The following is a 15348-nucleotide window of genomic DNA, read 5'->3' on the forward strand; positions in this document are numbered from 1 at the left end:
TTTGATAGAACAGTAAATGTGGTTCGAACACAGTGATCACAAGAGTTATAAAAAAATCTTATCTTCAGATTGTCAATACATTATTATAAAGCACATTTCAAACAACACATTAAAATAATAAAAATATTGATTGAATTATAATTGATTAATAATAAGAAATTATTGGAAATGTAATTATAATATTAGACATTGGTTCAATGAAATAATACATGCAGTAAAAGGCTCCAATTTTCTGGTAACTTCGGAATTAGTGGTATTATAATAAGGTAATTCCTTTTAAAATATAATTAGAACTTTGTAACTCCTACTAAAGTTATTATGTGGTCCCTCTGGAAAACACAAGCTCCTATGAAGTCAGTGAAATGATGCCTACTGACTTCAGAAAGAACTTGATCAGAACTCATTTGAAAGGTAATATATATTAGCCTTATTATTTTCCAGTTAGCCAGACTTTGCATACACAAGCAGTGTATTTTGACTTGTTTTTGCATATCTCAGACACACATGCAAAAGTAAATAGTACATAACTTAATCTAGAGTAGATAAGGAATTTTAATGTTTTGTATGAAAAAAATACATAAAGGTGCACTTCTTTTTTTGAGAGTTGGACACAATATTTTCTTTTCCTTTGATGAAATTTTGGAAGTTCTTATCTGTTAATGGGATGAAATATAAACCTTTTAAAAGTGGTTTTAAGAAAACAAAGACCTAAATTCAGGTCAGACACTAGTAAGGTGGTTATTCTGTTTTTCCCCCACAGCTGGATGGCTTTAACCACAGCTCTAGAGACTTAGCCTGATTATTATCTCCGTCTAGTTTTTCCTACTCTATCCAAATAACTGAAGAGTCTTTGGTCCAGAGAGAGACAGACTTATAATAGATAAAGATAGGAGACAAAGTATTTGGGCATAATCTGCTGCTTTTTGAAGGACTAACCTTAACCCATTTTCCACTGGCTCATTTGAGGGGATTGGATTAGCAAATCACACAACTTTGATGATACCACATAAAACATCGATAACGTTCTCATAGGATAATATTAATTGGGAGGCTAAGGGTATCTCACTCTTCCTTCTCACAGGAAGGCTGTCATAATCTGAGCTCTTGTCTCTCTTTCCCTTGTCTTTTGGGGAACTGAAAATCTTTCAAAGAGAAAGATTTATTGTAATCAGTACATTCCTGTGGAAAATTTGCATTTCAATAAATCAGTATTTTCTTTCAGCAAGAAGATACATATTGTCAACACATATGAAGTTCAAAGATTTTTCTGTATGCATGATCAAGTGTTGGCACAGAAATACATAATGATTACTGAAACATAAACAAAGCCACAGTGATACACAAGTTCCAATGATTTCCACAAAAAAAAACCCAAATCACTTGTGCACTCCTATGCATAGACCTTTACCAGCCTATGAAGTTTGCATAGGTAAAGTTGCTGGATGTATAATGACCTGAAGCAGTGAGAGAAAAAACAAAGCAATTCTATTTGAAATGCCATGCAAAAACTGAGAAAAGTTACAAGACAACTTCCTTGTATCTTATTTTGCAAAAAGGTGTGACCTGTATATTCCTATTAAGCATTGGAAAAAACAAATAATGACTTTTCAAGTTCTAGTTGTTTCCTATTTAAAGAGTATCAACTCTCTCTCTTGAATACAATCATTTGTCAGGAGTCAACATTTGTACTTCCTGAGTGATGAATTTAACCTGAGCAATGGATGGAAGCTGTACTGTCAGGTTGGACTGTTAATTCAGAAACAAATAAGGGAAAGGGTTACATAAAATTTGCTGAGGGAATTCACACAGAGGCAGAAATAAAGTCAGCTAATATAAAATTTTGTACTTTTCAACAGTGCATTGCCTGGTATTAACATGTTACTTTCCACAAGAAGATTGTTATGACAGAGCTTACCACAAACACAAACAAAGAAGCACAATTATTCTTCAAAGGTTTTAAGTTATCAAAATGCATTTAAAAAGCATACTCACTGGTCTACAACACAGCACATCAGAGCAGTGTAATTATTACAAATGACCTGCATTAATAACATGAGGTTATATTTTGATGGGAATTAACTTATAATAATACCACTAATTTTGAAGTTACCAGAAAATTGGAGCCTTTTACTGCATGTATTCTTTCATTGAACCAATGTATAAATATTAACACTCACAGTTACCAGTAAAGAAACAAACTTTCCAGCAAAGTACCAATGTATATTGCTTTCTTATTCATTCTTTTATATTTCCTGAGGAAAAGGAATGATAATAGATGTTATAGCTTGTCGTGGTTTAACCCCAGCCAGCAACTGAGCACCACGCAGCCGCTTACTCACTAGCCCCCCGCCCAGTGGGATGGGGGAGAGAATCAGAAAAAAAAAAAAGTAAGACTTGTGGGTTGAGATAAGAACAGTTTAATAGAACAGAAGGGAAGACACTAATAATGGTAGTAATAACAATATTAAAATGATGATAATAATAATAATAATAAAAAGATTGGAACATACAAGTGATGTACAATGAAACTGCTCACCACCCACCAACCAATGCCCAGTTAGTTCCTGAGCAGCGATTCCCCCACCCCCACTCCCCCCAGTTTATATACTGGGCATGACATCCCATGGTATGGAATACCCCGTTGGCCAGTTTGGGTCAGCTGCCCTGGCTGTGTCCCCTCCCAACTTCTTGTGCCCCTCCAGCCTTCTTGCTGGCTGGGCATCAGAAGCTGAAAAATCCTTGACTTAGTCTAAACACTACTTAGCAACAACTGAAAACATCAGTGTGTTATCAACATTCTTCTCATATTGAATCCAAGACATAGCACTATACCAGCTACTAGGAAGTCAACTAACTCTATCCATAGCTATTTATCTGGATAGAGAATGGCCTAAATGCTTTCTTATTGCCACAGCAGCAGAAGGGAAGTAGCCAGTGCCACTCTTGCAAAAGTGTTAGAGTCCACCAGCTGCCTGTTGAACAAATTCCAACTTATTACTTCTCAGTTTTTAGCAACTTTCAAAAAAAACTGGTGCCTACTGCTTTATGCCTCCCAAACTTAAGCACAGAGGATATACTCCGGTATGTCCTTTTCTGATCTGGGTTCTCCTGTGAAGATTACAGCTCTTCAGGAGCTCCTTTTTGAAATAATCGGAGAAATACAGAATATGGTATTGTGTGGTCAAGGTATGATGGAGGTTGTGTATCATCTGAACTACCTGTAGACTAATTGGCTATACATGGGAATAAAGTTGGCATCCTGGAGGAGATAGTCATTTTATGTGGTAATGGAGTAATAAAAGGGTAATTTATCAGCCTGGAGAATACTGGGGCTCCAATTAACAGGGCAGGAAGGAAAGCTTACTCCTCTCCATGGATGCATTCACTTCCTTCTAACTTTTCCTTTTCTCCAGCAGAAGCATCCTTCAAGATGTTTCCTTGGATAGAGAGAGCAAAAAAAACCCCAAATTCTTCCGATTGGTCTTCCAGATATGTAGACACTTTTGTGCTGTTTGAACCAAGTTACATACCTGAACAAATGTACGTATATGTATGCAGTAATACACCATTTACTTGATTCACCTAATTTTAGGCCAAAAAGCACGGAAGTAATTACAGAGGACCAGAAAGCCAATTACAGATACAGTCCTTGCTCAAACAGTCCTGACAGTGAATAATACATCAAGTCTCCCGCTGTGGACTATAAAATTAATTCTGAATGGTACTCCTATGAAACATGGAGGGTAAAAACACCTTCTGTGTGAAAGCATGTTTTTGCCTGGAATTAGTGCAGAAGTCATAGCAGGTGCTAGAGTGGGGCAAGGCACTCTTCTTGCATTTCAAAATGGGGTGGCTTGTTCTGTAAGATCCCTCATTTTCTGCTCCTTCTCCAGAAGCATCTTTCAGACATGTTTGCTCAAAGACAAACCACCGACTATAGACAGAATTATGAGATGGGGAATACACACAGTCTGTTTCTGGAGAATTTTGTAAGGTTAAAAAAGTCTGCATTCGATTCCATTAAAATATATCAAGCACTATCATTAAATGTCAGTTCTTCTAGCTAAACAAGAAATAATTAATCATACCCATTCCACAAAACACAATATAAAATCTGAGTATAAAAGCAAGTATTAAAAGTTAGTGCAATTTTTAGACCAAGTTTGGGGTTCACAGCAAGAACTTTTTTTTTTTTAATTCATTTTTAATAGAATTGAGGTGTTCTGAACTGAGTGAACTTATAAACAGTGAAGACATGTAGCCCTTCCAAAGACACCTGAATAAGAACACTTTACATTAACAATGGGGGATTAGGAAGAATAGTGTTGCATGTAAAAAAAAATAAAGACTGAAATCCTACTCTGACATAAGGGATCTCTTCCTTTACTGAGGTAACACAGAATGCAGATGAGAGTTTAAAACAATATAACAGATGGCAAACATCATAACAGAGATTTTATTGCCAGCTTGAAGTAGTTTTGGTCACAGAAGATGCCATCAGAATCAGATTTTAAGAAAAGAAAAAAGCAACTCTACTGAAGTGGGTGAAGGAGCAGAAAGAGGAGAAAGGATGTTTGAGACCTGAGAATGCAGTATAACATCAGATAAGAGACACAGACTGGTTTATTTGAATCATAGTACCCTCTTTTTATAGGGAGATCACAACATAAAGCCTCTTCCAAGTTATATTACCTCTATTGCAGAGTCTGAACAAGAAAATAATAATCTGCAGATTAAGTAGTCCTAGCAATAAAACATTTTGGAGACTTTTTTCCTCAGACAGGATGAATATCAGGTGAGAGAAAAATCAAGCAAGTGAGAGACAAGGTTTGCCTGTATATACCTCAAGCACAAAGACATCCCTGATATTTCTACATATATGAGCCCTGAACTAGGAGATCTCTGGCTATAGTAAAGAAACACCTGCATTGCATGTTAAAATGAGAGAAGAAAGACAAAGCAGTGGTAGACCACTTTTCAGAAAATTGTTGGTCTTGTTAAAAGTCTTTTGAGAATTTTGATAGATGGTATTGAGTGGCTCAAAGGAGTGATATCAGGATTAGCCCTTCCTCATAGAGCTATTTGAAAACAGATTCAAATCAATATATAGGTGATAAGTATTTGTTGTTATTACCTTTTCCATTCTGCAGGGTTTTTTGAGGAGGTAATTCATTGTGACGCATGAAATAGTCCTGTGGGAGCTCCTGGGTTAGAGTAGAATAAAACTAGCAAATGAAGTGTCAAGACTTTATACTACTGTTTATTTTATACATTTAAAGTACACTATCCTTTCTAGTACCATTCCTTCAAATAACTGCACCAATTTGCTATATTTCAAAAGTACTTATGAAGACCAAAGCAGTCAGTGCAATCGTAGGGCTTTGAAACACTGTATGTAATGTAAGGATTGACTGTTTGATATGAAACCCAGAATTTTTCAAAATACAACATATTTTAAGCACTAGTGTAATGCTAGGGCTATCACTTCTGTGTCATAAATACCAAATCTCTTCATTGGCCTTCCAAAGCCTAAACCCTGTCACCACACATTTGTCAGTCTCCCACACTAAATGAAAACGATTCTCACATCTGTAGCTCTGAGTTCAGAAATAAGTCATCTTTGACTTCAGAGGCTATGTGTTCACATAAAATTGCTAGAGGTTTGTCTAGGCAGAAACATATCTCCTCCCTTCCCCTCTGTCTCTTCCAGGTCTGAGGATCATACACATGTTCAGAAGGCAATGACATAGTGTCAAAAAAAAGGTGGATGTGTCTTTGCAGTTTATTTTTATACAAAGCAATGTACTTAAAAGGGCTACTTCTGTATCATACTTTATTAGCTTATTAAGATTATGAATTTGTTGCAGACAGGATCATTTCCTTGGTGAAAATGTCTGGAATAGCTAACAAAAAGGAGCCTGGGCTTTGGCTAGGACTTCCAGACTCTATTATAGTACAAAATAGGTAGTAATCCCCCTTTCTTTCCTGGCTGATTATGAGAGAACGCAAAGTTGCCCAGAAGAAAAAGACTGTAAAAAACTTCTTTGGTGAGGAAAAAATAATACTATCTGTATGTCTCCATGTATCAAAAAAGTATAAAGTAAAATGAATTAATCGTGTGCATAATGGATACAGTTAAAATGTGTGTGCTACTAAACGCCATAAATAATCTTTTTTCACCCATTTTAATGTGACACATTAAAAGGAAATAATTATTAAATAACTTACCCATTGTATAAGTCATAATTCTTTTTTGAGCTTCAAAAATCATAAATGCATTGTAAAGTCCTATAACAATGCTTACCTATGACAAGAAAGTAAGTATCTGGTTTCTAGAGTTTAGTAAAACTTCTTGAAAGTGCTTTTTACTTAAACGTTCTTCTTAGACAAAATGACTGTAACAAGTATGTGTTTAAAACTGCAACAGTAAAGGTTGAGTTCATACTCACAATCAAACTATTTGGTGTTTCAGTTCAATCCTGGTGTCATTTGTGTTTTTTATATGTTTGTCACCCATTTATCAATATAGATGGAAGACTATTTCTCTGTACTACAAAGAGGATTATGACCCACATTTACATTTTCTTTGCCCCACCTTATTTCTACCTTCTGTCTTTATGGTTCTCTTACTGTTTTTCACAAACTGAAAGTTAACAGCAGTGAAATACTGTGCTACTGATATTTTTAACGTATGCCGTTTTAATTCTGCCATGATTCCTAAGTTGCTATGTGGACATTGGCCAACTCAACCCATTGTGTCTCTACCCCTGCAGTTCTACTGCAGCTGAGGTTTGTTTTTCAGTTTAAAAATGTGGTCATGTTACACTTACAAGCTAGTGTTTTATAATGCATAGAAGCAGCATGTAAGTGTGGAAAACCTGAAGAATAGTCTGTTATACAGCAGAAGAAACAAAGTAAGCTTGACTGCTGAGTAAGATCACAAGCGTTTGCAGATCAGAAGCTTGTGGAGGGTTGGATTTGAACAAATCTAACTTGTTGATCTGGCTTACACTGCAAGTATGGTTTTTTTTCTTTTTCGTATCAGTTTATTTAGGACCACAAATATAAATTTCTATATAACAAATCAAGTTTGGTTGGTCTTCCATGACATATATGATAAAATGCAAACCATATCTAAATACAGAAGAGTACTCAGACATTTCTAGCTATTTTTATGTGACTAAAAAAAAATTAGGACGCACGAAAAAGCACTAGAACTAACAAGTTAACACCGAGGATCAAACATTCTGTAGTCAACCTCTAGGCTTAGCTGAAGTTCAGCCATGCTTTTCAAAAAGCAGTAAGCAGTATCACCAGAGTAAATCTAGCTTTTCAGTTTAAAACCAAGGAGTTTAGGATCTGACTTAGCTTGAAATTGATACCGGTCATCTGAAGGTAAGAAAATTCTACCAGCTTAAATCATGATGTTGTTTATCTTTTAATTTTTTTATTCTAGTTCCTCATGTAAAATCATAAATCTTGAGAATATAATTTTGTTTGCTTACTAAAATATATTTACTTTTTTCACTTTCAATTTCACTTTTAATTCCCAAAGTCCTACTCATATATCACAATGATGCAAAAGAAGAATTGTTCAAGTTCCTGTTCCATTTATCTTAAATATACACTTAAGTGATTTATGAAGAAAAATATTTTCTTGACCTATATTATAACAAAATTAATACTAAATGGAACATTTTAACAGTTCTACTGGACAGAAAGTCCACGTCAGTAAGCATGTATGATACCCCAGAACAAAGTAGTGTTGTCTAGGATTCCTTTTGGTATACATTCAAGACACATTTTAAGGTGCATTCCAAATAATAAATGCATGCCAGTATAAATCCGTAAAATCACAATGGCTCATTGAAGGTACTAATAACTCAATATATATGCACAAGTCTTCATATTGAACAGTATGGACTCATATTTTTGTTCTATAATATCTTAGAAAAAGTTCAAATGAAACAGCACTACATGCAAACTTCAGTATGCCTAATACATAGTTTATAATTCTAGAGATTTATATTAAATGTAGTATAAAGGGAATATGAAGGCTAATTATATTTTTAACATTTTGAAAAGATTACACTAAATATATCAATATGAAGAAAATTCTAATGCACTAGACGAGGGCGAAAGAAAATGTACTATTCTTGCAATTCTTTTGTCATTTAATACTTTCTTAATAGCCCTAGTCATATTTTAAGACTATTTTACAGTCTTTTGATACCATAGAATGTCATTATCAAATAGATATAATATATCCAGTATTCCAAAGTACATCTGTTTTTAAATATTTGATCTCTAACTTCTTTTTTCAAAGTTAAATCTTGAAAGGCACTCTCAGGAAGTAAGTTTCCAAACCTTTTTGCAGATCTTTTAAAATCCCATCTAGAGAAGCTATAGCAGGACTTGAAAATGTATAGACTAGGTAGCAGTGCAACAGCAGCTTAGGCTGATTCCAAACTGACCTGCTAAGGCATGCCCCAGAATGCACAGTGTCATTTCTCCAGTTGTTCAAATCAGAACCGTGCAAGCATATACTACAGTTTCTGTATGGCCACATTTCTAAATTGCCTTTTCACTGTCCAGTCAAGAAGGATCTGGGTTTCTCACTTTAAGCTTGGAAACATGGAGCACACTCAAATTCAGTAAATATAGGTAAATTCAGCGACTGACACCAACCTTGACTTCCTACCTATTAGTACTGAATTTTGCAATGCAAAATGCAGAATAATGCAAAAAGCAGAAAAACAAAAATGCAAAATGCAGAAATGTAATTTTGATCATACCAGGCATCTATTCCCATCATTTCTGCCTATATTTCTACACTGCAAAGAGAAATAAGAGATGCAGAATAATGTCCTGATTCAGAGAAGTAGTTACCTTACTTGTGCTTCAATACTATTGCTCATCCTTCCAGTTCCATGCCACTGAAGTGCACAAATGATTTTTTGAAGAAAATTGATACAAATGTGTTTCAGAAAAGAAAAACAAAACCCCAAACAAATAAAACCCCCAAAACCCAAAACTGTAACAAAAGCAGAAAGATGCGCAAGAAGTAGTAATGGCATTGATGCTGAGTGCTACAGTACATTGGTTCCAACAGTTCTCTATGAAATTCAGCTACCACAACTAAACCTTTTATGTTGCCACAGTTCCATGAAAAATTAGAACAATTTCTCTGCTTAACTGCCAAATCTTTTATGTTAAAGTACTAACTCACAGGGACATGTCATTGTAACACCTTTCATTTAACTAAAATATTGTGTTGAGGTCAGTCTACATTATGCCAAATATGTGTTAATGTGTTACGATGAAACTGATACTCATATTCAACCATGCTCATAGAAATCCTGTAATTGTAGTCCTATTCCTGTAAGTCTTGGAAACATTGTACAGACAACTTTTCCATACCTTTTCCAAGATAATTCAGTGGTATGCATTAGTGAAAAATATGCCAATTCACTATTTAAATGCATGAAGGAAACAGAATCATGGACTTACAGTCTGTAATTTTCAGGATTCTTTTGACTTCTCCACTTCCTGATCCTTCGCAACCAACTTCATCATCACAATCTCCACTGATATGTTCATCTACAACTCCACCACTGCCTGTTTGTTGGAGATCCCATTTATCATATTTAGGAAATGATTTGCCCTGCAACAGCTGAAGACAAGATATGGTATGCAAGTTAGCAGTACAGATGGAGAACTTCAGTGAGTACCAAAATTTTCATATATGTTTCTCTAGTAATTATCTGATTTAAAAAGAAAACTCCAGGATCCACAGAATGAGAATTCTGATTTTTTTTTTTTTTATTTTTTTTTCCCCTGGCTTACAGCCAGATTTAAAAGAGTGGTATCTGGAGATATATACTTTATTTTTAATTTAAAAAAAATATAAAATGTCTGTGTCTTTATTGCTACTTAAAGAAAGATCAGGCACCAATTCCTGGCCCAGAGGCCAGGTGGAATTGATAGGGACATAGAATCATAGAATAGTTTGAGTTGGAAGGGACCTTTAAAGGTCATCTAGTCCAACCCCCCTCTGCCATGGGCAGGGACATCTTCAACTAGATCAGGTTGCTCAGAGCCCCATCCAACCTGACCTTCAATGTTTCCTGGGATGGGGCGTCTACAGCCTCTCTGGGAAACCTTTTCCAGCGTTTCACCACCCTCACTGTAAAAAAATTTCTTTCTTATATCTAGTCTGAATCTACCCTCCTTTAGTTTAAAACCTTTACCCCTTGTCCTTTTGCAATAGGCCCTACTATAGTCTGTCCCCATCTTTCTTATAAGCCCCTTTTAAGTACTGAAAGGCTGCTATAAGGTCTCCCCGGAGCCTTCTCTTCTCCAGGCTGAACAACCCCAACTCTCTCAGCCTGTCCTCATAGGAGAGGTGTTCCAGCCCTCTGATCGTTTTGGTGGCCCTCGTCTAGACCCGCTCCAACAGGTCCATGTCTTTCCCATCCTGAGGACCCCAGAGCTGAACACAGTACCGCAGGTGGGCTCTCACAAGAGGGGAGCAGAGGGGCAGAATCACCTCCCTCAACCTGCTGGTCACAATTCTTTTGTGCAGCCCAGGATACAGTTGGCTCTCTGGGCTGCAAGCGCACATTGCCGGCTCGTGTCCTCACTCCCTCAGACTAATCCCCTTTAGAGCAGACAGACAGCATCCATGCTACATAGCAACTGGCCCTGGATCTTTTCAAGACCCCTGTGGTGTCCACGGGGCCTTAAGATACAATTATTTTCTTGTGTGAATTTTTCAGTTTAAAATATCTTGAATAGTATGAGAGCTGTGCTGCAGCTCTATATTGGTGAATCCAAAACATACTTGTCATGTGCTCTGGATGTGTCATATGGGCATCTGGTAGAAGCTGAAGGAAAGAAATGTGTTGGGACCATATCAAATTCCTGACCAGGGAGCAGCAGACCAAGCTACTACAGTTGGAGCCAGTGCTAGCCTGGAGAGAACTATTTCCCAAATCGCATCCAGGCATTGTTTTGGGAGAACTAATAAGGGTGACCTAAAACAAAGCAAAGGGATAGCTGATACTGGCCTATGCAGTGCAGGTGATTTTGGTCCAGTACAGAAGCTTGTTCTCTGGCTCCTTTTTATGTATCACTATAGACATGGCCAATGATGGCAGCATGGTCTACAAGACAACAGGTAGAGTTCTTAAAGTTTAACTCATTTCTCTGTTCTGTTGAGCAGAGCTGAGCAATCACCTGAATAATGTTAATCTCTCTCATTTATCAAATATACAAATGCTGTCATCCAGCTTTTTAAATACTAAGTGGTAGGACATACATACACAATGTGCCCTCTGCCCCGTCCAGATTCAGTTCAGTTTACATGTCAGATACATATAAACTTCATAATCTCTAACGAAACAGGTTCTTAGAAATGTTAAGAATTCTTATAACTTTATCTAGTCCAAAATATTAGCTGGTACACGCGCGTGTATTGCACTTGCTTCATTCTAGCAGGACTTCTTTACACTGGCCAAAACTCTGCTGGCTCATATTCTATAATTTAATAATCAGATTTTTCTCCTGAAAGTAGCTACTAATTAGTCTGAAACAGACTCAATTGTTTTATACCTTCAAAAATGTGTTGTTCAAGCAAGATACTGGGTTCATATTTTTTGGACAATATACTCAGTTCATTTACAGAGTATAGAGTCACTTCCCGGACTACTTGATCTGTTAAGTGCTGTACAGTGCCCAGAAAAAAAATATTTTAATCACTACTACAAAGCCATCACTCAGATAAATCTCAGTAGCTTTATAAAAGCCACTAGCAACATTGTATAAGAACAGGACAACGCCATTCACCACTGAATCAGCAGAACCAATTTATGCAGCACTTTTGCTTCAAAAGTTTTATTAGACAGTTATATGTTACCTGAAAGACAAACTACCTAGCTAAGAGAAAAAAAGTTCTTTTGTATAGCTGCCCTGCTCCCTGCTCATTGTGCGATCCATGCCATACTTCTGCCAACATAGTATTTATGGAAACAAAACACAGACAGTCTAATGAACTACATTTAGTTAAACAGGACACTTTCTTATTTTTTTGGCACAATTCAAATCATGACACAACTCCAAAGCCAGCTGTATGATAGGGTACTCTTTATCCCTGAGCTCTGTGGCATAAATGTGGGAATGAACCTCCAGCAAGACATTTTTTCAAACACGAGTTCCTGCTAAAGTTTCCATAGTATAGTGTGTATATATATATATATACACACACACACACACACATTTTTTCAGCCTGAGAACATGCTTAGCCCTTCACATTCTGTATCTGTGTCTCAGTTTTAAAAATATATTGCCTTAATAAGGTCTTTATATTTTTCTCCTTCTCTAAATTTCAGTCCAAAGTTCTCTTTCCTCTCTTTTTTTCCCCTTTCCACTTATTGTGCATTATTGACTTATGACTAGAAATCTGAAAACTCAGACAATCCCACTAAATTGCTTTAAATGTAGGTTCAACATTGAAAAATTGTTCTTCAACTTTTTCCAAACTTTTTGCTGTACTTGAAAGAGTAGAGGTTAAGGAATGAACAAGCTCCTTTGTAATTTGGGTTTTGTTATTCTCTTCAGTCTCTTTAATTGTACAAGAAGAAATGTTGTCTCCATATAAGTTCACAAATCCCAGTGCTGGTTCGCTACTAAGCATGGCTTAGATTGAATATAAATTCTTTATTAAATTTATATAATCCATGTACTTCTTCAAAGCTAGCTTGATTCACTTTAGAAATAAAGATAAAAGGCATTTTAAATGATTATTCTGTTGTGCCATAATTTTTATAAAGCTATTATTTAAGAGGAAAAGAAACTTAGGTTATAACTGGGGAATTTTGTTGTATACACTTGTTGGGTCTTCCAGCTCAATAAGCAAGATTACTAGCTGTATACTGTGTCCCCAGAAAAACTACTACAATAAATGTTCTTCCCTTTATATTGCAGGCTAAAATAATCTCTTTTTCTTTTAGGTGTCCAAAAAGGTTTTCCATTCTATCAAATTTCTGTCTTTAAAAAAGAAAAATACTGTGAGTTTAATCATGCATCATTGTCTTTCTATTTCAATGAAAATAGCAGCAAATTTTATTGGCAACCAGGTTAGTTTGACTGAGTTATGGCAAGGGTTAGGTCACCAGTGTTGTGAGACTGCAGTAGGCACGCCAATATTCCAGGCTAGATTTGCTGGATCTTTCTCTTAATTTTGGTGAAAGTTCATTAAACTAAGATTTTGATATCAAAAACATGTCCTCTGCTGGTGGCATTTTATTTTCACAGAAAATTTGTGTTTTCTTACCACTGCTGTGGTACATATGCACAGTTGAATGATTCGTGTGCAAGTCAACTGAAAGGTCCTTGGGAATCTTCAACTTCACACCTTGCCTATGTATCTTTGGGAAGCTGAGCCTCCAGCTTAGACCTTTCACCGCCCAATTGCCTAAAAGCCCCTTGGGATTTTCACTGATGGCTTAGTGGAACACTTTCTTTGACACAAACAGCAATTCTGAAAAAAGTTATAATAGCAAAAAGTACCATTAATAAATTCTGTGAAATTTCATCTTTTAGAATAAAAATGCAGGTTTGTATGACAGAAGTTATATTGTTGTAATAAAGTACTTACAGGGTTATGTAAATATATGACTTGGTACTATATAACATTTCAGTAAGAAAACAAAGTGCTTACAGCAGCTACAGAGGCATCTATAAGGGTATTTGAAGCTTCCTGACAAATCTGAGAGTGTAAGCATAATTAGGAAAATTATCACTAAGAATGTATGGTTGTTATACAGTCCTATAGGGTCTGGTAATTTTTTGAGATTATTTAAGATTTTGATCAATGACCTGGGAAGCAGTATAAAACACAAAATGGTAATGATAAACCTTTCACTGCTACAAGAAATGGAGAACTACTAAATAACAAAGAGAAGCGACAAACTGTCTAAGAAAATACCTCATCTGGTAAGCCAGGCAATTGAATGAATTTTTAAACACATACTATAATAAAATACAGACAAATGTAAATTTGCAAGTCTAAATATTATATTACATGCATATTTGAAGACAAAATATTCTGTTCTGTAAAATAATTGTGGGTGTCCTGGATAGCCAGCAGACTATGAATTATCAAGAGTAGTGTTCTAGCCAAAGATTTTAATGGGATATCTTTGGGGACAGAAATAGGAATACTAAGTCAGATTAGGGTTGTTATATTACTCATAAATCCATTCTTGTTTCTTCTGTTCAGAAAGGATGGCACAGAAGTGAGTTCTATTACAGTGGTTAAAATGGAACAAAAAAGTACTTCTGTTTTTAACCAAGGAGCTCATCCTTTAGTGCACCAAAAAAATCCCCACCTCCGGAATTTATTTAACCAGCTTTGTAAGTGGCTACATGGCAAACACATATTTGATGAATTTGTGTATCAGGCCAAAGCATATGACAATAATAAGTTAATAAAAAACTTTTATTTACACATTCAAAGTGAATCAAACAAATAAATATGATAGTATCAATATCATACATTTAAAAAACCCACAAAGGTTGTTCTATATCAAAATAATTTAACAGGTCTGGTCAGGTTCTTAAGAAATATGTGTGTGTATATATATATATGTTCTGGATCAAAGTTTTTGGTCTTAAAGCATGAATTAATTCAGAGGTTCAAGGACAGGGTATGCAGGAGGTTAGACTAAATAACAAAAATGATCCCTTCTGGCTCTCAAAAATCTATGAATTCATGTAAGTAAATCTGGTTTAAATGAGAAGACTGGATTCTTTTCTACTTTCCTGTGTTTGCAGGAAGTTACAAGTGATTTCATCTCTCATGAGTGATGAACACTGACAGGTAAGGGAACTTATGTTTACACCATTGAAACTGATGTGATATTGGTTCTCTTTCAAAAAAAATCTAGTATCCTATTTACTTATCTTACACATCATATACCTTCAGGGGTAACATTGATTTTCTATGAATTTTTTTTTTAATAAAAATATGTTGATGATACTCTGTTGCAGTCAATGCACTAACTAAGCTTAGTCATAATATTTCCCCTCTTTCATTTATTTGCATATCATAAGTACTTGTGGAGGGAATCCCAAAGGAGCCCAGCAGTGAATCCAATTTACCTAATCAAATCAAACTTTCCAGAAGTATGACTATTTTGAACTCTTTCAAATGAGAGAAAGAAAGAATGCTAAAGTTTATTCCTCTGCTTAGCATTACATACCTGAATACTTAAAAATACAGCATTTCTCTTTAGTGATCTCATTAAAAAACTACTCATACCTCTGTAGGCCAGAATCTACTGCAGG

General features: G+C 35.6%; 1 protein-coding gene across 1 annotated transcript in view; it reads right to left on the reverse strand.

The window, feature by feature from the left end:
• The window catches only part of GPC5 (glypican 5), an 827733-nt gene that overhangs the window by 368285 nt on the left and 444100 nt on the right, over positions 1-15348 (reverse strand). The window contains 1 exon segment of the mRNA XM_030036731.2: positions 9511-9673. Coding sequence (XP_029892591.2) covers positions 9511-9673 — 163 coding nt within the window.

This window comes from Aquila chrysaetos, chromosome 14, assembly GCF_900496995.4.
Source record: "Aquila chrysaetos chrysaetos chromosome 14, bAquChr1.4, whole genome shotgun sequence".
Lineage (NCBI taxonomy): Eukaryota > Metazoa > Chordata > Aves > Accipitriformes > Accipitridae > Aquila > Aquila chrysaetos.